This window comes from Mugil cephalus, chromosome 6 (assembly GCF_022458985.1).
Source record: "Mugil cephalus isolate CIBA_MC_2020 chromosome 6, CIBA_Mcephalus_1.1, whole genome shotgun sequence".
Lineage (NCBI taxonomy): Eukaryota > Metazoa > Chordata > Actinopteri > Mugiliformes > Mugilidae > Mugil > Mugil cephalus.
Genome location: NC_061775.1, coordinates 12,778,945 through 12,803,405, shown reverse-complemented (window position 1 = coordinate 12,803,405; position 24,461 = coordinate 12,778,945). Strand labels below are relative to the sequence as shown.

General features: G+C 42.5%; 1 protein-coding gene across 4 annotated transcripts in view; it reads left to right on the top strand.

Moving 5' to 3' along the window:
* The first annotated feature begins 1,422 nt into the window (after nucleotides 1-1,422).
* LOC125009282 overlaps nucleotides 1,423-24,461 on the top strand; it is a 76,260-nt gene continuing 53,221 nt past the window's right edge. For all 4 annotated transcript variants that reach the window (XM_047587082.1, XM_047587081.1, XM_047587080.1 and 1 more), the window contains exons 1-3: nucleotides 1,423-1,691; nucleotides 7,233-7,354; nucleotides 11,886-11,933. In XM_047587082.1, the coding sequence (XP_047443038.1) occupies nucleotides 1,634-1,691; nucleotides 7,233-7,354; nucleotides 11,886-11,933 (228 nt within the window). In that variant the 5' untranslated portion in view covers nucleotides 1,423-1,633. The remainder of the gene's footprint in view (nucleotides 1,692-7,232; nucleotides 7,355-11,885; nucleotides 11,934-24,461) is intronic.

The window sequence follows — 24,461 nt, the reverse complement described above, 5'->3', positions numbered from 1 at the left end:
CTGCTGCCATCAAGGAGTGTCATTGATGTGGGGTGGAGGTGCCTGGTCTGGTCTAGGTGGGCGATACAAGCCTAAGTAGCATCCACACAAATAAGAGGTCCAAAGGTTTCCCAGAAGAACATTCTCACAAGATTGTGAATGCTTTTTATTTCTCCAGTCATTGGTTTTAATGTGGTGTAACTTGAAACATGTCCATGAAATATCTCATGTTACAGTGTATTGTAGAAAGCTAATGTTGGGTTCCCTAGATATCTAGCTCTACATGCTGTCCATGGTTTCTGCCAGCAAAGCTGTTAGGGGGTCTCGATGGACTGAGGGAGTTCAGTGGACATGTGCCTTTTTAACAGGAGGCTGACATGGACTGTCAAGTGTTATGGTTGGACCCCATAGTTCCATTGGTACCATAGGACCAATGGAAGGACAAGGCACTGACCATCTGTACTGAGGTTAGAATAATGCTGCAAATGTTCCCAATACAGTATCCCAATAGGTACAAAAACACTATATAAAAATAAGACAATTTACCATCTTCTCCAACACTGACTGTTTAACTAGTAGCCGCCATTATGTCACTTGTGCTGGCCGCAAATATATGCTGGACTGGATATTTGGATGGAATTGAAAAGTTGCCATGTATTTAGTAGATATACTCTCTGCATTTGGAAACTCCACTCTCCAAAATCATGAGGCCATGAGGCTCACGAGTCACAAGCCTTCCACAGACCTGGCAGCCAGAAGACAGTGGGCTATTAGGGTGCAATGTTTTCAGCCTTTCAGCTGTGATTCATGCAAAGCTACTCTAGTGGATTATCAGAATTACAAAAAAAAAAATAGAGAAATTATCTTAAGTTTCCCTTGAAAGGAGTCACTGTGTGATGCAAAAAAATCATAGTAGCGTTTGGTGGCATAGTGGTTGGCCCTAGCTCTATGACGAAAAACAGTTGTAGGAGATCTAAAGACATAAGCTGAGCTTATGAAGGGACAAATAAATGCTGCTGCTGTTTCTGGGGAACTTTCCATTGAGGTTTGTTCTCAGACAAAATGCAGAAAGATGTGTGGGGAAATTCCAGAATCTGTTAGTCATTTCCTAGCAGTGAGTGTTCGTGGTGGTTTGTTGCAACAATGCGTTTATTTAAAAAAAAATAAAAGCCTTCATGAGCTCCATGTTCGTTATGAAAAATTGCCACATTGCAAACAAAAAAAGGAGTGCATATGGCCGACATGAAAAGAACCCACCTTTCTGGTGTGTTCAACACCGCTTTATCACCCACAACATCTGTTTTTAGACATTCCTGAACTCACAAATCTCACTACTGAGCTTAGTTCTTTCTTTTTTTCTTCGTGTGGCTTCCTGTTCTGACGTGCCCCTGGTGCACAGCCGCGATTGGCTGCTCACTTTCACAACTTCCGCTGAAACGAAAACAGAGCTATCAGCTGACAGTGAGTGCAGAGGCAGAAAGTGCAAAAATGCACTTGAGGATTTCTCTTTTGTCACTGTAATTTGCCTCTAAAACGTTCGGGCATCTGCAGCGAGAGAAGACAAAGGAATGTTAACAGGAAGTGGAGGAAACTGCTGGTGTCTGGAAATACTCTGAAGAGGGTGGAGAAGTTGTCTCTTAACAAACAGTGAGACATGGACATTGAGTACCAGCCACTGTCTTCTGAAGTGTCGTGCCAGCGTTTGTCTATAGGTACGTCCTTGCATGTGTTTGCCGTTGGATTAGGAAAATGCACGTATTACTGTTCGGAGTTGAGATGTATAGACATATATGGCAGTTTTACTTTCTGTTTCGCAACATTCACAGAGGCAAACAATGATCTGTAATCAAGTACTGTTAGTAACTAAACACACTAAACACTGTGTCATTTTTATTTATTTTTTTACAAGTGTAATAATCCTATGATCAACACTGGTCACATAATTGTGTGCAATAAATGTTTAACCTTAACCCCAACCCTAACTGCAAATAACGAACACATTCATTACTGGTTAATCTTTTGCTAAGTTTAACCAGTTCCTTGTTGTTACACTTTGTGCATATGTGAAGCTGCAGATGTATGTTAACAGTTGAATTAAACTTTTCTTCTTTAGGCTTTTGAATTTGGGTCAAAACAGTGTAACGAGACCAAAGTGGGCACTGGCTTTAGCTTTTCTTTAAACAAATAGTGTAAATACCATATGGATATATACATTTATTTATGAATCATACGTAGAGTATTCCACAAAATTGCGTTACCAATACTGTGAAGCTAGTGTTAAGTTCTGTGGTAGGATATAAAATGCTATTTGCGTAGATATAGCATGAAATAAAAGCTAACACCAGTCTTTGCTCTCAAATTCCAGTGCCTAAAGTAGCAAAGATCATTTTCTCCACACTGTTGGGAAGCTTTCCTTTATGTTTGCTTATGGACCAGAATCAACCAATAAAAATACAATGCCAAAATCAAATGCAAATAGCTCAAATCTCCTAATGTTTACCAAAATGTTGCTTGCATTGTAAATCAGCACCTCCCTGCGACATGGGAAAAGTCCCACTGAAGGGATTTAGACAAAGTCTTTCAGTTTGCCAAAAACTCTGTGTCGTTTAGCAATTAAATCTCAACGCGGTGCTATAGGGAGATACGGAGCACGTGCCTCATTCACTTTTGCAATAAAGCGGGTGAGAGAAGCGAATAAATCAGTTCTTCCCCACGTTTTAGGGAAGTTTAAGCAATATGTAAACCATGACGCTGCTCTGCTAGCAGCCCCGAAGCTAACCAATGGAGCCGGTGGTGTTGGCTGGTCATCCAGAATCACACCCAGTCGTGAGGAGTACACCATAACATGAGCGTATCTCTGATATTAGTATTACTGTTATTATTATTCATCTGTTTACATGAATGGAGCCCGTTGAAATTAATGTGTGTGTTTTCACATGAAAGTTTGATTTCACAGTTCTGCAAAATTGTCCTCTTAACATTGCAGGGACCGTAGTTCTGCATCTCTGCATTCAGCGCAAGGCCAGTCATGAAAATGTGTTTTTTTTTTTTTTACCCCAAAAATGAATGTGAGTTTAGATCCTTGCCTCCATACATAGAATATAATGAACTGTGGGCATGTGATCTAAAGATAGTGTTTCCGCACCTTCCTTGACTTTGAGTATTCTGTGAAGGATTATTGAAAATGGGCCAAACATACTCCCTTCATATTTTCATACTTTTCCAGAATCCCATTATAGAGCAAACGAATGAACAGAATAGAAAGGTTGACTGCCCATTTGCGCCCAGGCCTGCGCTTGGAAGTTGTGCCGCACATGGTGCTGGCTTACAAGCCCCTCCAACCCCCACCCAGCACCACCCCCCATTGTAGCCAGATGGCTGTCACACAGGCCAGACCATGCTGATTTCCCATCATTCTTTTGTTAATGAGGTCGTTAGCAATGCAACGGACAATTAAATTATCCCAATCTGCCATTTTCCTCATTTGTTTACCGTCGAGGTACACTGTACAGTGTTTCAAACTCCAACGCCACGCTGCTCAGTTTGCTTCTGGTAAAACGTCGTCTCCTCTCCTTATGTCATTTTTTCCTTACTTTTCGTGTGGCACCGAGCAGCAGTGAGTAAAAACACAGACAGTCAAGTAGTACAAGTGGAGTTCTTGACAGAGTCGGCGCTGCTACATTTTTCCTCTGTGATAACATCGTCATCTTGCATGGGAACAAAGCCGCTCGGAGCTGCTGCTGCTGCTGCTGCACGGAGGAAGTTTTGTTAGCTGTTAAATCGAGCAGAGAGGGCGACTTCAGCCAGTTAGTCGAGCACCCACCTCCCTGTGAAACGCTGCCGAGCACTGACACCGCTGACAGTTAATTATGGGAGTCACAGATCACGCCGACGTGTCAGCTCGGCAGCGATTGACACGCCGCGTGTTTACGTCTCTATTGTAATGTTGTTTTCTAGTTATTTTCTCAGCAGCGGTGCTGTTATTTAGCTCCAGAAGTGCCTCGGGGCTCGCCATAATGATCGTAAAAGCAGCGCGGATTCAGGGGAGTGAAATGTTAAAAACGACTTGTGGGTATAATTGGTGAACCTGCCGTCACAGTAACTTTGGGAATCTCTTCGGTCAGGCTGTTGAAACGCGCCGACTCGGCTGTTAACTAGACTGTCATGCTCCATAGGTGTGTGTGTCTGCGCGTTTCTGCAAACTCTTCAACACACACAAAGTTATTTTGACAACGGGCGAAAGCCTGATATACTGTTAGACGGACAGATAAAAGGGAGCAAACATATGAATTTTGACACACAGCGGCATCGGGGAAAGTGTCTCACTCCCAAGCAGTGGGTCAGGTGGTGTTTGCCAGTACCATTCAGGTAAAACAAGTGGCAGGCAGACACCACAAATTAATCTCAAAAATGGCAGGTTTAGGACGAAGCACGGTCCGCGGGGTTTCTCCCTCTCTCTCTCGCAGTTTGGATTGGAGGTATTAATGCATGTAGAGACACAGTATGTGCCCGGTCAGTAATAAAATCTGCTTACACAGATTGCGTTGGGTTCCATTAAAAACCCGCCCTTTGATTAAAAGGTTTTTCTTCTGAAGATAGATTTTCACCTGAAGCGATGTGGCTCAGCGAGAGGGCCCAGAGAGACAGGAGCTTCTGAGGCAGCAGTTCATCCCCCGGTTCAGGCGAGCGCTCGGATGACAGCTAGCCCTCGCTGCTGTCTCCCAGTGTTTTTATGGGATGAAACCAGCAGATCTGGCTTCTAGCTACTGTATAATGTTTAGCTTCAAAAAGCATCTGGTGGGGGAATTATCACTGACAAAGATGATGGCGTAGACCGCTGTTAAATCAGAGGTGCTGGTTGAGGCGTAATGGATCTCGCGGCTAACCCCAGCGTAGCGCCGGGATGGATCACCTCAGCGGACATTAGACATTGGTTCGGCTGAGCTCTTGAAAGTCATGAAGGCGGCAGGTAATGTGTTGTCGTTATCAGTTAGCAGCTCTTGATGCTTTTTTTGCACCCTGTTGCTAAACGCTTAGATTCCATGATTTTCCAAGATTTCGAAATACTTGAGTAGCCACTGAAGAGCACGGCAATGGTAAATGGCGTGCGGTTCATATTCATATTGAGTGTATGCATATGTTTAGTCAGTCACGTGATGGTTTGCCCAGGTGCGTGCTTGGGTTTGCTTTGGCTTTTATCAAATTTTATAGTGTTTGATTACCTCGATTCTTTCTTTGCACCAGGTATTACCAGTCCGTAGCTTATCATGATAAGCTGCGGGTGAGCCATGTTAGTTGCACCAGACACACACATAGAGCCTTTATGGACTTTAGTGGCTAATTTGCACATTGCGTCAAATTAGACATTATGGTCACAATAAAAATTTTCACCCATAGCTACATGATAAAACATACTGCAACGTAAACACCAACATATCCAGCTGGGGTGGATATGAGAGTGATTGCTAAAGAATGTCTCAGTTAAAGCTGCACTCATTACACCTTTAAGAGGCGAACATCCGCTTGCGCAAAAAAAAAAAAAAAAAAAGCTTGAGGTATTTGAATTATAACTTATAAGTGTGGCTTAACATTAATTACGGGAAATTACGCTTTCTGAGGAAAGAAAGCTGCCATTACGGTAATTATGACGGCGTTGGCTGCAGGTTGGGGGAGCGACGCAAGACCGGCGAGACCCAGGAAGAGAGAGTTGTTTGGATGAATTTGTTGGTGAAAACAAAGTCGGTTATACCCTTGAGATGTCATGAAGGTCTTCCAGACAAAAGCACAACTTCCCAGTCTTCAGCCACAATTTTAATTTTGTCAATAGGGCAAACCACTGTGAGTTACGGTAATTCAAATTCCGCGTGCTTTAACGTATCACCAACGATACGTTCAGGCTTTAAAGGGTCAAACACTAAGCAAATTTCTCCATGGGGACAATAAAGTATGAATCTGAATTTGAATCGTATGTCTGTGTGTCAAAGGTATCAGATGTAGAGACAATTGAAAGCTTGAAAAAAAAAATACTGTCTTTAAGCACTTTTTTTCTAATTTTCTTTTTTGCTACCTGACTCCAGGCCCAAAATGCAGATAAAGTTTGCAGGTATCTGGTGAATGTTGTCGAGCATTTAGTTGCTAAAGAGAAAACATACTTCTCTCCAGAGTGAAGTTAAAGGATCCTTGGACTTAAGCCAGGTGGCCGACTCGGTGCTAACGCTGTTAGTTCGGTAAACAGACACCTATATGTCAAGAGAACTTTGTGTGGATGTAGAAATGTGATACGATCGTCTCGTCATAAAAACATCACATCATCTCGAGTTACAATATCAAAGACATCTCACCTTTTATAATCTGCTCCAACTAGGACAACTAAGCACTGAAACCACACACTACGGAACAGATTGGCCGCAACTCTCTGTTTGATCTAGATTTGATTTTAACGTATCGAGTTTAATCCGAAATGCCAGCGTATGTCACTGGGTCGCGTGTGTCAATTAAATAAACACAAGCCGCGCTCATAAACAAGCTGCCAAGAAGATGTGTAGTTTGTTTCCTGTGGTTTCTGGGCATTGAAAATGTCCACACTGCCCCTGACTGATGATTCTGAAATCCGTGGCAGCCAATGTGTAAAAGCTTTAAAAAAAAAAAAAAAATTAAAAAAAAGTTTGGGAAGCACTTATGTTTTCCCATCAGGGCGGAAAGTTTGAAGTTTGGACACAAACCAAATAATGTCAGCAAGAGGCGAAATAAACCAAATCCTGAGCAAGAATCTCTTTTTCATTGCGTACTGCGCTGTATTTATATACAGTAATGTCAACCTGCGCGCTTTTAAAAACTCACTCTGATACAAAATGAATTGGGCTCAGTAGGTGGAGTGGGTTGTCCGGTAGCTACATGGACCATATGCTGTGGTGTTTGGCACCGGCGTGTGTTAATGTGTGTCTGCTTGCGGGATCGTATATGTAAATGTGTCATTGTGACTGTGAAGTGCTTTGAGTACCAAAAGCACTATATAAATAAAAGCCCATTTGCCACATTCCCACTGGGAATGCTCAGGTTATAAAGGAGTTGTACAGCGTGTGCTTTAAGTGCTTTAATCAGACATAAGTAGCGGTTTACATTGTGAAAATATTTCACATGAATGTCAAAATGAATCAGTGTGAAGCCTTTTCATAACCGCCATCTTCTTCCTCCTCTCATTCTTCTCCCTCCTCCTCCTCCTTCTTCTTCTTCTTCTTCTTCTTCTTCTTCAGAGACATCAGAGTGCTTTATATGCAGGGATGGTGAACTTCAAGCCAGTGACCCACTGAGGAATTTTTGCGACTGCAAGAATTTACTTGCCCACCACGTGTGCCTATCCACATGGATCCAGACGGTGAGAAAGGACCTTGATATTTTTGAATTGCAAATCAGTCATTTGTCAAAATGCGAAGTGGGGAAACGTCCGCGTCGGATTTCGAACCAAGAATAAATGTGTTTCCCACGTTGCCGTTCCTTATTAAGACAAAACATTGCCGCCTAATGGGGTACCTTTCAAATAGCAATACCAATTAGTTTTAATGAGGGTTGCTAACAATGATAACGCGTCATCATTATACAGTTGGAGCGCGGAGTGTGAAACTGTGAGAAGTGCCTCATAATGGACTGGCAGAAATCCAGGAAGCGATCACGCACCTGACGCTGGTCACCTACTGCAGAATAGCTCATTAACATCTGTAGCCCTCCTTGAATCAGACTTTGGTCTGATACAATGGTCTGATGGTACAATGCTCTCCCAAAAAAAAAGATGCACCCTCCTCTTCTCGGCTGATGAAAATGTACATTTCCGTGGGTGGCATACGTTTCTCTTTCTGTGTAGTCGTGCCGCTGATTGCTGCTCATGCTAATTACTCTTCCAACATTAATTCCTAGCAAACTGCTGCTGCTGCTGCTGCCAAAATCGAATTGCCAGAATGTATAATTACCTCTGTGCAGCAAGTATTTTACCAGAAGTAAAAGGTTTAAGCTAAAAACAAGTGAGAGTTGTGTCAACGTGTAAATGTAAATTGAACGGCCGACTTTAACACCTCAGGTGCAGCCTCTCACATGAGCAATAAATCTCGTCCGTATGCAAGTTTCCACTTCGCACGACATGAAAGTTCACTGTGGTTGCTTGTTACGTCTCTCGGACAGATACAATGATGCGCTGCTCTTTTTACTTGACGTAATCGCTGTTCAAGTTGGTGGAACAGATAAGTAGCACAGTAAGTATCCTCAAAGGTAAATCACTGATAGGTATTTGATAAAAGTGACGTGGCTGTGTGTCATGTGTTGCTTTCAGACCTTTAGCCTCCTTTAGCTGGCAGTTATGGTTTTATACCACAGCTCTCAACCCTCTTGTTGACACTGTCCTAAAAGCCGTAGAGAGGTGGCCTCAGATAAACCATCTGTATTCTAAGTGACACCAAACTGCAGCCGGACATATCTACAGATATATACAGATATATGCATGTGTATGTTGATGACAGTTGCATGACCACGTTTGAAATTTTAAAAACTTAATATTTGAACCTGTGTATTATTTGAATAGCTTAATACTGAAAGTGGCAATAATAGTGTGTATTTCTAAATAGCACTAGGCCGAGTTTAATATAGAACACATACAGTAGGTAGGGGGGTCCTTGGCCTGAAAAACGTTCAAGACCTCTGCCTCAAAGTGAAAAAAGAAATACTATTCACCTTGTCGCTTTGTAAATTCACTTTTTTGCCAACTTTTGCTGGTTTTTAGTGACACTAAGCTCCAAAAAACGTATCAACTCAAAGGCCTGTGTTGCAAAATGGTGCCACGGAGTTTCAAAGTTGCGTGATTGGATGTGGGCTCCAGCGTTTTGGGGGGAGCTTGAGCGACTCTAGGATATGCCTACAGGACAAATACTGCCAATCTGAGCACTGCTTCGTCTACAGAGCAGAAAAAGACAACAACAACAAAAAAAAAAAGAAAAAAGAATTTCATTTGCGCCACTTATTTGGACAGTGCACGGCCTGCGCGTCTGGTTGCTGCCTGCTTCCATTTGAGGCATGAACAAACTCCAGCTCCGGACGATAACATCTAGATCTAATTCAGGTTCGGGATGTATCTGTAGTTGCTGCAGTGTGCGCTTGAAATCGCGCACTAATCAAAGAGAAAATGTGCGTCTGCCGCCGTGCCCTCCACTCCTGCGAGCTCTGGGCCTCTTTGGGTACTCCACAAGTGGTAGACAACATGCTACAGCAGACCTTTCATCTGCACCACCCAGCTGTCAGAGTGAAGAGCCACTTCCATTAAGTGTGTGTCTTCCCACTATACAATTATATACAGACGCGCACACACACACACACACACGCACACACACGTGCGCTCATGAAGCAGACACGCATACGCTCACACACGGAGCCCTGCTCTCAGCTGAGAGCGTGTTCTAATGCTACCAGGCTGCTTTGGGTTTTTTTTTTTTTTTTTTTTTGTGTGTGTGTGTGTGTGTGTGAGAGAAGCAGACAGACAGAGAGAGCTTGCGACCTTTTAGAGTGCTCAGGGTGGGGAGCCCCTTTCCCTTTTACGGAACAGAAATCAGCAATTGACCTGTCACTTTTGCTCTGATAGCCATCTCTGAAAAGCAGGTCATGCACATATGTCTAAAGTGCCTCTTAACCGCATTTTATGAAGCCAGAAAATGTAATCCAATAATGATTTGAATTGCGAGGGAGAGAAAGAGACAGGGGGGAGACGGCCAGCTGGGAGTGATAGCATGCACCGTTACCACTCCTAAAAGCAACCAAAAAAAAAAAAAACAAACAAAAAAAACTATCTTCGTCCTTATTTAATTTCGGCTACAGCAGCGTCACGCAGATGTTGTCGGTAAAAAAAAAAAAAAAAAGCGGGCGTGCTGGATTCAAACACAACAAAACGGCGCTGGCATTAATTTCAACTGTTGATACAGAGTGGAGCATGTTTGCAGCAGAGGACCATCTGAATGATTATTGTCTGCACTGAGCCAAACCATACGCTGTCTTTTTTTAGACTGACCCCCCCCCCTCCTTCTCATTCAGGTTCCCAACGACAAATAGCAGGGCACAAAACTAATTAGTAACCAGGAACTAGTTAGGAGATGCCCTTTGAAAAACATGTCCTGAGGCGGGATTTAAATATAGGGATAGAGTCAGTGACTGAGTGTGCCTGGGAGATCCCGGCCTCCAGGCGCGGCAGCACTTTGACCCCTGACCCTCATTATAGGGAGTGCATTCCTAGAGGGGTGAAACCCCTCGCAGCACATTGTACAAGGGCACGGGAGGACTGTATGGCTCTCGCACCACACCAGCCGAGCGTGGGCTGCTGGTGTGCCGCTTGCCCGGGCCCACCGACGGCTTGAGAAAATACAGGCCGCAAAGTGTGTACCATTACTTTCCAAGAGGCTTGGTGATCCTGACAGATAGATACATTTTTCTTTTTTTTTTTTCCTTTTTTTTTTTACATCTGCTTTCACTCTACCGAGGTTAATAAGAATGGTATTCTCCAAAAAAAAAAAAAAAAAAATCAAAAAAGAAATCGGTAATCCCAACCATCTGAATGAAACCGCGTAATATTTAGAAGGAGGGGAAAAAAAATGAAATAAAAGCGGCGACGCAGAAGAGCTAAGTATAGCGCGGATTCAAGTGTGAAGAGATGAAAACCGTAATGAGCCAGGCAGGAGACGCTGATGTCGAAACGCTGACATGTATTAGATATGTTTCCCCGTATGTGATAAACGTGTTTGTGTGCATGCCTATGTCTCCTTTTAATTGCCAGCAGTGTGAATAGTGAGTTAAGCCTCTCTGCTTCCTCACCCCTCTCTCTCTCCCTCTCCCCCTCTCCCCCTCTTCCTCTCATGGGTTGATAATTCTCATCATTGCAAACAGACCTGGTTTACATTCATTAGCCCAACACTCACAGCAATCAGGCCACAGTGCCAGGGGCAATGGTCCTCTTTATAAAATCACATTGCCTAATAGCAGTGTTCTATAATTATATGCCATTAACATCTATCAAAATGTGCTCCTACATGGCATGCATATTAGCAGCGGATTTGGCACTTTGTGTTTGTACAAATGCTTTTCTTGTTATTAGCGTCTCCAGTAAGCTAGCACCAGCTCCAAGGTTGTTGCCAACATGTTATTTTTGTTTCTTGTGCACCTCTCTCCAGTGAAGTGGTGCATTTGGTGTGTTCATTAGACGACACTAAAGCTGTGTGCTGTATGTCTAACTATTAATTACCGTACCTACCGTGGCCCGGAGGGGGTGGGGGTGCAAAAAGCGGCGGAATAACATGATAGAACGACAATTGTGTGAAATGCTGTTTTCTCCGTGGCTGTTGCATTTAGCGTGTTTTGTGAAATTGTGTCTTTTTTTTTTTTGTTGTTGTTGTTGTTTTTGTTTTGTTTCATGCCGTATCTTCTCTTCCTGTTAGTTTGTAATTACGCATTGTCGCTTGAATCGCCGCGTTTCCGTCGTCTTTCCCGATCCGCTCCGCTTTTTGCGATGCCATTGTGCTCTATTTTGCCTATTTGCGCTCGCCGCGCCTGTGTTTTGTGCTTCTTGAAATGGGTGTTTTTTGTGGCGCTTTTCTTTCTTTCTTTTTTTTTTTTTCCCCCAAACATGTTTTGCTCCTCAAGGCCGTTCACTATAACACACAAGCTTTTAGCAATGATATTAAATTAGCACTTTTGCGCATAATGCACCTTTGGGTTGGAAATCCTGCAACATTTCTCAAACAAACATAATTAGTTTATTGATGAAAACACCAACAAATGGCTTTGTCGCTCGTGCGTGTCGCTTGACAGCAAGTCCGGCGTTAAAGCTGCTCCTCTGAGGGCTCACTATCACTGAATTTCTCCCAAATATTGTTTCCTTCCAGGGATGTGGGAGTGAAGACAGACTGCGGTGCATCATCTGCAGGGCCAAGGTAAGTGTATTGATGCGCCTGTGCGTTTTTCTTTTTTTTGAGAAGGGGGCCGCGCGCGAATTCAATAGCGTGTTCGATGATGTCTCACTCTTTTAATCTTTACTGTGTGAAATGTAGGTAGTGAGCATTTAAACAAACACCGTTTAAGCCATTAAACAGTGTCTGCATCGCACGAAACAGATTTAAACAGAAGCAGATCCATAATACTAATGAGCAATCAGGTCTTTGTTTTGCTCCGTGATTTAGCTGATTTGCCAGCAGTTGTGTTGCTTATGAGCTCTAAGCTGCCTTTTATTCCTTATTATTGCCGCCGAACACTCGCCGCAGAAAAGGAGGGTGAAACATTACAATATTTGGCAAAGGATACAAGCCATGTAATGACAAAATCTGTATTCATTTCATGAGCAGAAATTAATCATGCTTTCCCCGTGTTGCATTCCTAATGCAAATTTTCCGTCAACACATTGTGTCCCGTGTTTGTGAGTTTATTCGTGTGAAATGGTGGAGCGGATGTGTCATCACAGATGGGGTTGCGTTGCCGGATAAGGTGGCCGCATTACTAACCATCCCAGATTAGGAAGGATGCCGCTGATGTGTTGTATGTATTCATGCTTGCGCCGTGGGTCAAAGAATCAAAAGCTGGCTGCCGGCCGCTTTATTCATTGTTTTTCTCCGCGGCGCCGGCCCAGCTCGGCCGTCTGTCCCGCCGCGTACAGTATGCATGAGAGAGGGCTCCTCTCCGTGGAAGGAAATGTCACAGTAACTTTGACGACGACCCTTGGAAAAAAAAAAAACACGCGAGTGTGTGTGCGGGGTGTGTGTGTGTGTGGACGTCCAGTCTCCAGTGACTGTTGTTATTCATCCACTAATGTGTTTGTTTCCACTCTGGGTTAAAGGACAACTGCTGGTGAGTGTGGCTTTGTTTTCAGCGACAGAAGACACCACAGTCTGCCAACAGGTGACGAGTATATTCTGAAGGCAGAAGCTGACCTAGAATTTGAATTCTCCCTTTTCGTTCGGTGGAATATACGTTAAAGTGGCTTCAGTGCTGCGGGGGCATTGTTTCCATTTTCCAGGAGGTGGTAAAAAGATTTTTGAACGCGTTATCTGGAAAAGCCGCGTACGTTTCTCGTCTCTGGGCCTTCCCCGTGGCAGCAGTTTACCGACAGGTTTGTGGAAGTAGAAAAGTGAAGCCACAAAATTTCTCCGAAAACAGGCTGGTGACACGGTGTGCAACCACTGCTCACAGGTAAATGCCACATGTCAAGAAAGGAGGTCGATGGATGCTCCGCATTCACAAATATACGGAAATTAAAAAAAGAAGCACATGCAAAACTGAAGAGCTCTTTAAATTTGATTCAAATTGTCCTTGGTTGGTCATCTGATGCATGTTCGGCGTCGTCCTTTAATTCAGCTGGTGCCTCGGCAACGTACTGCAGCCGATCAGCCACAACATTAAAACCACTGACGGGGGTAAATAACATTGATCATCTTGTGACGGTACAGTGTACCCCAGGGAAACTTTTGGACCTGACATTCATGTAAATGTTACTTAGACGTGTACCACCCACCTAGACCAGACCAAACCACACACCCCCACTCCATAGCAATGACAGCAAATGACCAAATGAAGGCCCGCTGCCTTAGAGTTTGGTCAAAACTCAAGATGAAGTCGTATGCATGTTGCATCAGCTAAAATGAGCCTTAATTTTATGTAAACATTACACAGACATAGGCTAACGCACAGGCTGCATATTGAATAACAGCAAAGTCAGAGCAGGAAGCTTTGTAGACAGACCACAAGAGGTTTCACTGGTTCATCTCAAGGCCAACATGCTTGTGGTTCAGTGTTTATCGCAGCAAAGCATCAAAAGCTCCCGTCCGCACGTGCTTTTATTTTAATTTTATCTGTAGATGTTTGTGTCAGGATACATAACAAGAAGTAAGTGCATAAGTAGTTCTGGTTGGTCTGTGCCGATACGAATGTGATGTGCAAAAGCAGACATTTAAATGCACATTTCGTTGCGGAAGTGGTCGTTGGAATTGTTGTGGTGGTTTTGACTGCGTAGCTGGCTGGACTGATCTTTAAATAGATGATAAGCCACAGTTTAGACCTCCCACACTTTAATACACTCTCCAAAGACAGAGCTGCATCTGACAAAACTCAACTGTTGCCGTTTTTTCAAAGGTTGCCAAGCGACTGAAATGGTTGCAGTCATTGTTGTGCTTCATTTCTGTTGCGTCATACTCACTAGAGTTGCAGTTGTCACTTTTTTTTTTTTTTTCCCGAACGGATTCAGTGTTTATTGTCATGAGTCTGGTATTTACTCTGTTATTTACAGTTTTGTTTAGGTGGTAGAAAGAAAATGTGACTTTTTCATAAATGGGCCTAGTGATAAGGACACGCTGACTTATTGTATTTTCAGATTCTCTTCTCCATAGAGCCCAAGGTTGTTTGTGTTGTGTTGACCCTGCCACTGTTAATGACAATGTTTGGGGCTGCTTTTGAGTCTTTGGTTTAATGTGTTCAAGAAAGTCATTTTCTTATACGCAGCTGCTTAACAGAGGTCCACACTTGCTCCTGCAACTGCTTTATTTAGAGAAGTTGTCAATCACAGCCCTCAGTCATGTGATGGCAATCAAATAGAAGCTTAAAAGTCTGCATCTTATAATCTTGAAAACTTAAAATTCTAACAAATGTTCGAAGCCACACTTTAAAACATTTTTTAGGTCCGCTATAACATTTTTAGAGCATATGTCCCTAACATGGAGGGGGCCATCAAGATAGTTGGTTTCACTTCTGTCGTGTCCTCTCTTTTACTCCTTTTATGACATTTTTGCTCCTGTTGTATCCCAGTAATTTGCCAGTTGTAGTGTCTAAAAAACTTACTACCATAAGCTGTCTGTTAACTCCCTTATTTTAGTTACTAGTTAGGTGCTATTACTACTGAAAAATGAAAAAAAAAAAAAATAAATTAAAGACACATAAAAACATATGTTTTGATTACATACCAAAAGCAGTAATCACTCTACACTAATATGCTCTAGGTTGTAGGTCTTCAACAGGAGGTCCGCGGAGGTACGGCAATCTTTGGTTGATTAGACATTTTTTTATATATATATATTGTTTTTAATTTTCTTTAATTTCTTTAAATACACATTAACATGATACCAACATATTTTAGTAAAGGGATAAATGGAGGCAGAAAACATTGTCTTTCTTTCAACACTTCACTCATTCAACGATCCAGGAGCTGCCTCAACGTCGCACTGTTTCACACGGAGCGCCACACTAGCCGAGACCTGTCAATCTAAGCCTCCTGTACACGGTAGGCTCCGCTCCTATCACTGCCGAGCCAATCACAAGGCCGCATATTAGACGCTGACTCTGTCAGGATCCCCTTTAATTGGCTGAGATCCTATTCAGTCCCCAGGTAAAGGTACGTTTAGGGGTAGGGCAGTTGGCCACCCTACTGTTGCACATGTTTGAAATAATATATATTTAAACCTGTGTATTATTAGAACAGCTTATTATTGAATGTAGAATGATTCATAATTTGCACTAGGCTGAGTTTAATATAGAACACATCTAGTGGGTAGGGGGTCCCTTCTTAATCTCTTCTGTGGGCTGAAAAACGTGGAAGACCCCTACTCTAGGTGCAAATGAACACTAAGTGTTTTGTGCGCTAAACTTTATTGATTTGCTGTACAAGCTATGAATACAGTACCACGAGCTGTCACGCTAACCTGCAGACTCTCACCTGTCCGTAATGTAACCCAGTGTCGTTTAAATGGAGTCCGCATCCATTGTTACCCTGACAGCATATGGCTGCAGGCAAACACATTTTTTCCAGGCGTTACGGCCGCCTCTGCTCTTCTTTTAGCTACGAGGGAACATTTTTTGCACTTTCGCAGCCGCTCTGACTGACTGTTGCACTTGTCTTCGCCCATTGTACCGATGGCATCGTCATCAATTATTAATGCCGAGCGGTAAGTGTCCGAGAGACGTCCCAGTGAGAGACCCAAGCGGCCACGGACGGGGTATAGTGGCAGGACCTGTGAAGGCTGCGAGTGGCAGCTGCACCATTAGAGAAGGATTGTTGGGGAGCTTCTGTATATTGATATGAACTCTAGCGCAGTAAGTTAATGCATCAGTATAATAACATTTTAATGTCTGCAGTGGCACGGCCATTTAATATTTGTCCACAGAGAGATGTATATGTGGATCAGCAATGACTCTAATGATCACAGTGATAATCATTTGGTCCTATCACTCTATAATGCATTACTGCAATCACCCTTGGTTAACATTAAGAGGCTTTGGCCATTAAGACTGGGAGCAAGCAGTGCTCATCACAGTCTCAGATTCAGTGTGCCAGCCATTTCTCTTCCTTTATCGTCGAAGCTGCTTTTTCTTGTATGTTGTTTTTCCTTTTTGCGTCAGGGCCTCAAATGTGGGCCATTTGAATGAGTTATGCTAATTTGTTGGGGCAATGAATGCATTAATTTCATTAGCACATGGCCTCAAAGCAATAATTACCAGAGTAGGTGTGTCAGAAGCAATCATGTTAAAATTTGCCAGTTAATTATTAAGATTTTGTTCTGAGGGACCTGGATCTGACATGAGTCGCCGAGGGAGGAAAAAAAAAAAAAAAAAAAAAAAGAGGAGAAAGTTAATGCATTCCAGTGGCCGAGGCTAGGTGCTTGTTGTTGAACATAGGGGGGGAGGCCGGGGCATTGTGGGCCTACTGGCACATTTTTTGCGTGTTGACAGCTCACATTCTGGACTAATTACCACAAATAGCAGAGGGCTAGCTGGTGCTCGGTCAATCCAGGAGGGTGTAATTATAAAGAAAAGGAGATCCGGGGTCGCCTAATGGCCCCTGCTCCATCTGACTGGAGTCCGGAGGAGAAGACATTGGTGGGAGGTTGTGAAGGAGAAAGACATTCACCGCTCACCTCATTGGGCCTGAACAGGCACTGGGGGGAGATACTGTTAGTTTAATAATTCACTCAAAAGGCAATAACAGTTTGTAATGAACTTGTTTGTTATATTTTAATTTCTTGTCAGTGAATTAGCTCCCGTGCATTTTGCTGCCTAACTTTGTCTGTTAGTAAATTTCTTAATTTTTTTTTTTTTTTTGCACATTGCTATTTCTGACAGCCAGCATGTTGGCAGTGACTTTAATTCAGTGCATGGATAGAAATCTAATTAACTCCTAATTTATACTGTTTGCTGCTTTAACATGCTGATTTCCAGATTGCTAAATCCTAAAGGCGAGTGAAAGTGGCAAAATCCGATTCATCCAGTGCTCTTAGCAGATATTACTGTTATTGTAGACTGTAACCCTGGAAACTATAGCACATTTGATAGAGCTTGCCCAATTAATGTCCTTGTTGATACTGAACTAGGCACAAACACCTACTTAATTTTTATACTTAATAATAATTAAGTAGGCATACTTATATATAATTATTTAATTATTCAGTTGTCTAATGTGCACATAAATAATTAAATATAAAAGTGTAGAATTTCTCTTTCTTTATAAATAGATTTATATATATATCTGTGTTTCTGTAACTGGGACCTCACATGCTCTTTAAAAGCTTTTAGCTAGCTATTGCTATCAGTCATAGGAAATTAGCATAGCTAGCTTGTGTCATGTACATTCACGTTGGGAATCGAAATAAACAAAAAAATCCAATAGAAAGAAATTAAATGAAAGTTTTAAGCATTTCTTTCTCGCCCACAATGGACAAAAGCGTCTTTCACATGATTAATATGTAAATGTAACGGATTTCTCAAAAATTGAAACTCTTTAAAACACTGTGGCTACCGCTGCAGGTGACATTTATCTTGGATGACATTTTACGGCTATTTTGTCTATTTTTTATATATGATGTGAGTTTGTTCCAAAAGCTCATACAGAAATAATAAAACCGGATGGAGAAACACTCTAGTTTAAACTCTGCATTCATGCAACTTCAAATCTTCCACACGCACCTCTTGCAAACCTTCCCCGCCCTGTGTCTCTCAAGTGTCTCCTTAAGTATGCCAGCATTTACACCCCCACCACCACCCACCCCCATTGAGGGGGGGTGGGTGGGGGGGGGACGTTAATCATCACTTGATTTTATATGGAAAGCAGATTATCCTTTGATTTTGATGAATGCTGCAGCTGCCAGACACTTCATTTGACTAAAAGCAGGACATTCTGCCGAGGCCTCTCGTATGTCACTAAGCCTCTGTCAGGACAGTGCTGTGACGGGAGATGACACATGAAAGGAATTCCTCCTCATGGCTTTCCCAGGACAATGGAACATGGCCTTGAGTTAAGTGTGTGTGCTTGTGTATGCACATGTACACACACGGGCTTCTTGGATGCGAGCCACTTCAGTACAAGAATGGGCACACGGCGGCAGGAAACAGTTTTCTGACGGTCTCTCGTTTTGATTAATATCTGGAAATTTGCAGTAAAATTATGACACTGCAGCTAATGCACAGTGTCTCTTGTGGATGCAGCTTTAAACCTCGAGCCTTCCGATGGCTGCAGGTGACTGACATTTGGAAGCTGAGCATGTTGTAAACGTGGCAATCTCTTCTCATCGTTACCTCATAACGACGAGAAGAGATTGCCATGTTTACAACTTGTAAGACTTTCATAAGATAACTCAAGATAGCAGCCGCCAGTCTCCTTCTTCTGCTGCTGCTTCTTCTTCTTCTTCTTACTCATTACGGGAACTTCCAGCTGTCTTAACCAACAAAAGAAAGGAGGAAGACACATTGTTAGCTGTGTTTCTTACAAGAACATGAAACTACACAGTGAGCAAATCTGCTAAGAACATTTTAACTGGCCAGCAAAGTGAGGAGTGTATCTGACGAAACGAGTTGGATAAATACTTTATTAAACTTTAGTGTCTTACCTTTAACAACAGAGTTGATAGTAACAGTGACGGTAATTTCTAGTTAGAGGTCGGATTCATCAGAGCTTTGAGAAAAATTAGACTTCCCCATAAGGGTTGGTAAAAATACCGATATGGCAATATATCGCGATATTTTATCTTCCGATAGACTATCGATTTTGAATGTCTTAATATCGATTTTAAAAGAAAAAGAAAAAGTCATGTTTTGGGCTTATTTTGAGCACCTTCCACACCTCCACCACCACCTTTTCTGTACAAGTCCAATAAACTGGAAATGGATCATTTGCATTAATATTGTTTTTTGACTTAATTTGTTCAATGAATTATCACTGCCATCTGATGTACATATATAAAATATGTATTTTAAGCTGTATTTAAAATTTCTCAGTGAAATAAGTAAATATTGCAATATATCGCAATATCATAATATCGCAATAATGTATCATATCGTGACTCAAGTATCGTGATACATATAGTATTGTGAAGTTCTTGCCAATACCCACCTCTGCTTCCCCAGCTTTCATTACAACTTAGTCGGAATTAGTAGGAAATATGTTGGAAGTGAGTTGGTTAGAAGCTGTACAAGAATTAAATTTCACGTCTCAGATCATTGAACCCTTGGGAGGAGTTAAGTATGTACTGCACCTAGAATGTGGAAGCTGGAGAGCTAGGCTAGCTAGTGGCCAATTGTGATCGTAGCCAAGCTAACTGACAACAAGTCATGACACGGAGGAGTGTTCAGACCCTAGCTTTGACTGTGTCACAGCTCACTGCGTAGGTCACCATAGAAATCAATAGTTAGACATCTAATAGATTTATTAGGCTAGGCTGTTAGGCTAGTTAATAGGCTAATGTCACCGCCATTGTCAGAGTCATGCAGAAGTCTCCGATTGTGTCGGGAGGAAGGTATCCTAAAGATCCTAGAGCTTACCTGCACCAATAAAAATCAGACTCAGTCGTTGCACAATGCAGATGAATAGTTGGAACATAACAGACCCGTGAGGCAATGAAGAGAAGGATGCTTTTAATGGTACTATAGGGAGCATGAAAAGCGGAAAACAGCACGTTAAGGGTTAAACAAGCTTGAATCTCCACTAATGACTGAGGCGCAGCAGCATCAGAAGGCCCAATTCCAATTTCCACTCAAAGGCCTAATCACTAAACTGCCACAGACTTAACTGACGTCACCTGGTAAGTGAGTGGGAAAGGCAGAGGGGCTTGAAGTTTAAAGGAGAATGAGACAGCTCTTTGCAACATATTGTTACCTCGCCAACACCAACACATTTAAGGATTCTTTATTTATTTTTATTTATTTATTTTTTATTTTTACTTTAAATTAGATCCTACATATTCTGTATATTGGGTGTATTTCCTGAAGTGCAAACAGAAAGGGATTTAAGGTATTTGTCCAAAGTTGTGCCGTTAACAGCAAGGAAAACATTCATGGTTTTGTAGCTTAAACACCAGGCCCCAGAATTTATACAATGAAGAAAATCACAGCCATATTACAGCAACAAATACACGTGGTTAAAACATGGGCAGCAATGAACAAAAATCACCCCCGTGATTTATGTATTAACTGATTTATTTTTTAGTTCGTGAATATAATTTGTTGTCACTGTGTACCTGTACTGTGTTAGTTTGACATGGGTTGGACAATCATGGACTATTCAGTAGAGAAGGAGGCGATGTACATAAACTAAAGGCAAATAATGTTTGAAAAAAGAAAATAAAAAAGTCAGGGAATGCTCAAACTTTATTGAAATAGTTTCTTCTTAAAAAGAAAACAAAAAGGGAATGTGCGACAGCTGTTAACTGGGTGGTGATTAGTTTCCTCCATGGAGGCGCAGCATCAGGTTGATTCACCAGTTACATTTAAAACCAGGGGTCTTCAACATTTTTCAGGCCAAGGTCCCTAAACTGATGAGAGATTAAGTAGGGACCCCCACCTACTATATGTGTTCTATATTAAAAAAAAAAACAGTGATACAAGTACTGCAGTCACTCCAATTGCGCACAAGTGAATTTTAATGTCAGTTTGACTTTTAAACCACGTGTACCTGCATCTACGGCACCGGGGTTCGGTTGGATGAGGTTACAAACGAGATTTAATTTGCATCATGGCGGGGTCAGTGTGTATCCATTATTCCCAGCAAAGTCTGGGACTCTCTGTAATTTCACTCTTTTTATTTAACCCCCATGCCCCCCTTCACTCTCCTGCCATCCATCCCCAAACACAATTCATCTGCGCTCCTGTTCGGGAGGGTCCTGAGGCTGATTCAATTAGGCTCTCCTTTAATTGGCTTTCAGGCATCCAAACTGAAACTGATGGAGAATTAATAACAGTTCCAGTTGGTCTCCACAATGTTTGCAGCCTTGGAAACATCCTTTAAAAAACAAATAAATAAATAAATGAATAAATAAAAGTCCGTGCGGGCTCGGTCGGGCCCTGTTTTCCGTGCGTCTGGTTTGGAGGTTTGATAATACAGCTGCAAGGAAAACACGGTCACAGTTGCTGTGTGGTCCGCTCTTGGTATGCACTTCATCTCTTTGTCAACACCCGAGACGTTTGCTGCAAACTTCGTACCCACAAAAACAGAGCCGAGGCCAAAGAAAGCTCTGCTCAGTACAGTATATCTCACTGTTTCATCTTTTGCTAAACGATGCATGTGGTTTTAAAATCTTTTACACCAAAGCTGTAAGTTAGGGAGTAAAAGATTCTTCTTCTTTTTTGCTTTAAAGCTTTTACAGTACATCCCGTTTTGCCCCCCGTTAAAGCACGCGCTGTACACGGACAGCCCGAAAAGCAACAATAACTCAGTCTGAGTGGGAGTGGCCGTGGCTCGCTGTGTGCCCGGGGATCGACAAATCATTTGTCATCACTATTTAGGTGGCCGACAAAAGAGGAGTTGTGAAATGGCAGGAAATGACAGCTGCCAAAATGAAGGTTTGAAGTTCACATATCATTAACATCCATGAAATCAACTTTTCCTCCGAATATAGCCTCCCCCTCCGAATCTGCCTTTGTCTTCAAACAGCGCCAAAGCTATCATTATGTTCAGACATAATGCACCATAATGACAGTAATTTCAGTATCAAATTTTCAAATGTTAGGCCTTAATTCATTGTGGTTAAGTAGCTTAGTTGTAATTCACATTTCCTACCCTTCTTAGCGGAGTGTTCAAGGAATGAGACGTCTAAAGGAGGACGGGGGAGCGCCGCGCTGAAAGCTTCTTCATTTAAATACTGCCTTAAATACATAAGGCCTGTGTGACATTCACGGTTTGAAGTACTGCCCCCAAATCGTTCTCCAGTCCTTTAGCTCTTTTGCTTTCTTTCAGTTCTCATATCTGTATGTTGCATTTGTGTAACGTGAAAAAACTGAGAACTAATCCGAAGTTGGTCATTTCACTGCGCTGCGTAAATGGCAAACAAATTTGCACCCGTGTTGATGATTTACAGAGAAAATTAACAAACACGTCCAATTCCAGTAACTAAAAGTACAGCTTCTTCCCCGTTTGAGCGATAATTAAATTCACCCTTAACTGCAGCCCTACTTTTTTTATGCTCAGACACGACTCCCATTGTTCCCCTCCTCGTGATGCTTCCTCCTACCTCGTTTGTGGCACTCGGTTTCCGAGGCAAATTGTTCCCACTGAACAGTGGGAAGAGTTGAAGACAATCATGTACTCAAAATTTTTTAAAATGGCCTCGGTAATTTCCTGCAACCTCTGGGCGCGGTAGCCGAAGTTGCCGTAACAGAGGTAAATAGCGTGTTTTTCGGGAACTATTTTCAGCCGCGGCTGAAGTCTTTATCAAGTGTGCTCAAATGTGGCTGCGTTTACTACTGTTTTGTTTACTTCCACCTGACCTAGCAGCCATTCACGTTTGCACCGCAGTGCTTCCTTCACGCTCTCTGGTGACTCCTACTTAATGCAGATTCTCAAACATTTGCACTCTGTTTTTTGCTTGTTTGCTTGATGCTGTGTATCTGTTGATTGAGTTTTGACTTTCCTGCACGTTGAGCAACTGTAGCTTCTTCTGATTCTGATCTGTAAATTAATATAAATATACCGGGAATTATAACTCTCTTTTGTTTTGTTCCTACTTGCAGTTGAACAGTATGAGACAATATGGTGGTGGCCTCATTACAATGATTAAAAACTGCTCCTAACACCTCCTTATTGCTGTAGTTTACACACGGGCAGAAGGCCTCGTATTAGCTTATATTACCTTAGCGACTAAAAGTCATTAAAGTAATAAAAGGAAAGAAATTAAAAAATAAGAAAACAGTTTCGCTAATATTTGTATGTTGTTATAACGGAGATAACCTCTTACATATGTGCTTCGACAGCGTCCTCGCTCGCGGGGGATCAGCGCGTTCATTATTAGGAGCTCAGAATCTTCCGGTTCCAAACCGAGCTGTAAATTTTGAGAGAATCTGACACCTCTGCCCGAGGGTTGCAGCAGAATGCTAACGAGGCCACGGCGACATTTCCATCACCATACAGTCAGCCGCGCCATACATCAGCTCGGCGGCGAACGTCTCCGGGCCGCGCTCGCGCGCGCGAAAGTCACTGACAATTTCAGACGTAACACTTTATTAGCGTCCCTCCCATCTCCGCCGCGCAGCGAATGAGGCCATTTAGATAGGATTTACGAGATCTTTAAAACTTGATTGCTTAGAATTTGAGAATTATTCATAAGACCAAAGCATCGTTTGTCATACGGCAAGTGCTGTTTTGTTGGGAACAAATGGTTTTGTTGTAGTTTTTCAAATGAACTCCTTTTCATCCACTCCTCAAATAAGCCATTTGTATGCACATGTGTCGGCGCGCGGGCTGTAATTAAAGGGAATGTGACTCAGGTGACAACTCGCAATCAAGTTCTCCTCATAACGCATTGTGCCGCCACCGGTGTAACAGATATGGATGCAAATACATACACATATTGGATTACGCTGCAACTTTTCGCCGAAACAAAGAGCACTTAGTTCACGCGCCGCTGTTGGCGTACTTCGAAGGTGGTGGGGATGTATAATGCACATCGGAATTCACTTTGCTTAAAGGTGACCCGCGTTGAACCTCCCCTCTGATTGAACAGTGCACCTAAATAATGAAATTATTCCCCCCTCGAATTACACTTCCTTATTTCCACCGCGCGAGAGAGAAAGAAGCGTCCTCGCCTTGTTACAAAGATTATTGTGCTCATCTCCTGAGGCGGTGTGGCCACGCTTTGTGTGCGATGCCCGGCTCATCTCTCAATTACACAGGATCCTGAGGCAGAGGGTGGGGACCTAAGTGAAGGACCAGTTACGCACAGACACACACACGCGCTGCTATAGCTCGGAGGCATAGCTTACTATGGCCGCAGCCAAGAATGAGGCCTCTCAGGATAGATTTACACACAAATAAAACCAGCCTTATCTTGGCCCACATGTGAACGAGAACTGATTACACGGTCTACATTTCAATGCTCAGATTAAATGGAGTCAATTTCCTTTGGCCCATTTAAACCAATTCCGACCTGCAAACATAATGAAACCAAATCTGATATTATTGCAGCGAGACCTCAAATAAGTTCAACTGTCCACTGAGAAACCGT